Source organism: Amphimedon queenslandica, unplaced genomic scaffold, assembly GCF_000090795.2.
Source record: "Amphimedon queenslandica unplaced genomic scaffold, v1.1 AMPQUscaffold_12831, whole genome shotgun sequence".
In the NCBI taxonomy this organism is placed as follows: domain Eukaryota; kingdom Metazoa; phylum Porifera; class Demospongiae; order Haplosclerida; family Niphatidae; genus Amphimedon; species Amphimedon queenslandica.
The window spans coordinates 6,258-7,885 of record NW_003546933.1 but is presented as its reverse complement, the minus strand read 5'-3'; the positions used below and the strand labels follow the sequence as shown (position 1 = coordinate 7,885).

At 31.4% G+C, this 1,628-nt stretch overlaps 1 protein-coding gene and 1 long non-coding RNA gene across 2 annotated transcripts in view; one reads left to right on the top strand and one right to left on the bottom strand.

Moving 5' to 3' along the window:
- Positions 1–225: 225 nt before the first annotated feature.
- LOC109586599 (uncharacterized) lies at positions 226–703 on the top strand. The gene is made up of 2 exons (XR_002187110.1): positions 226–381; positions 628–703. It is a non-coding gene; the product is annotated as an uncharacterized LOC109586599 (long non-coding RNA).
- A 324-nt stretch (positions 704–1,027) lies between these two features.
- LOC109586591 (uncharacterized) overlaps positions 1,028–1,628 on the bottom strand; it is a 5,136-nt gene continuing 4,535 nt past the window's right edge. The window contains exon 5 of the mRNA XM_020002789.1: positions 1,028–1,626. Within this exon, the coding sequence (XP_019858348.1) occupies positions 1,123–1,626 (504 nt within the window). The 3' untranslated portion in view covers positions 1,028–1,122. The remainder of the gene's footprint in view (positions 1,627–1,628) is intronic.

The window sequence follows — 1,628 nt, the reverse complement described above, 5'->3', positions numbered from 1 at the left end:
ATGCATACATTAATACTGTACCATAATGTACATGTATATGTATAGTACACTGTATGCTCACATTGAGAAAAGAAACACCATTAAATGCAATGATCATTGATTCACCAATTAACAATGTCTCATTGATCATTCCATTTAATATGGTGTTTCTTTTCTACAATGGAGTCAGTTCAAGAGGTTTATGATGACAGAGCAGCTGTGAGTAGAAAAGAAGAATTGATACAAACTGTACTGACTGATGTGAAGACTCATGAGGTTACCATAGAAACAAACCTAGCAGACATGCTAGAGTCAAGATACGTGATAAAAACTGATGAGTCAGCAAATAATAATAAAGAAACTAAGAGAGTTACAAGAGAAGGAGGGAAACTGTTGAAAAAAGTGAGTGACTATAGATTATACATAAAGTACATGTAGAGCCATAGAGGTTTCTTTATTAAATAACTGACATAATATAGAAACAAGATAGCTTCTAGGGTAGAACCATAGGTACATTATACATGTACATCATACATTTAGCAGATGACTTCGAATGCCATAAAAACCTTTACCTTGGTGTATAATAATTATAATAATCACATCTTATCTGTTTTATTTTACTGCTTGTATTACTATTGTTGTTATTAGTTGCAGGATAAGTTTGATAGTGTATGTGAGAGTTCACTGGAGGCTATTGATGCACTTGAAAGTATTCAAAGAATAACAAGAAGTGGAGGAACAGAATCATAACATTAATAGCATATGTAACATGTATTCATATAATGTACTGTACGTTGATAGATTATAAGTTTAATTTTTTAAATTTTATTAATAGCAATCAAAAGTAACTATTATTATCACACATAAAATACTGTTACATTAGACTATCAATCAGCTAATAATGAAAATCAAAAGATCAATTACAATGTTAATCATAACTATAATGTACATGTACACTTGACAATTAGACACACATCTACATGCATGTACATATCATTTAAAATTAAAAGCATGAAAACAACATGCACATGTACATGTACATTTAACATTTACGTCTCTAGTACTACAACATAATAAAAGTTCACTACATATACTTTTAAAGTTAAACAATCGATCATTGATTAAGACACAAACTGTGACATATCAATACTTGTCACTGCTGAATTGTGTATTAGTTCTTCCATGAGGTATCTTCAGTTCTTTTTTCTTGCTATGGTATGGGTCATAAGCTTTCTTCATAAATGAATTAAACATGCCAAATATTGACTTGATTGCAGTAACAGTGTTGGGTTTTTTATTAGTTGACTCAGCATTGTTTGATACTGGATCTGGTTCACCAGCTGGAGTGTTAGAAATTAAGAAATCTTCAATATCAGATCGATCATAAAAGCTGATATCATTCACTATATCCAGTGCATTCATTCCATCATCATTTCTTTTGTTAACATCAGCTCCAGCTTTTATAAGTGCCTCAACTAGTTCAATGTGTCCACAGGAAGCTGCTATCATTAATGGAGTTATACCGGCTACCAGTGGAGTACCTGGACTCATACCAACTTCATAAATCATACTAAATAATGTTCCTAAATCTCCTTCAGCAGCTGCTGCTAATAATTTTCTCTCATTATTTGTAAGAGTTGTTATTTTCT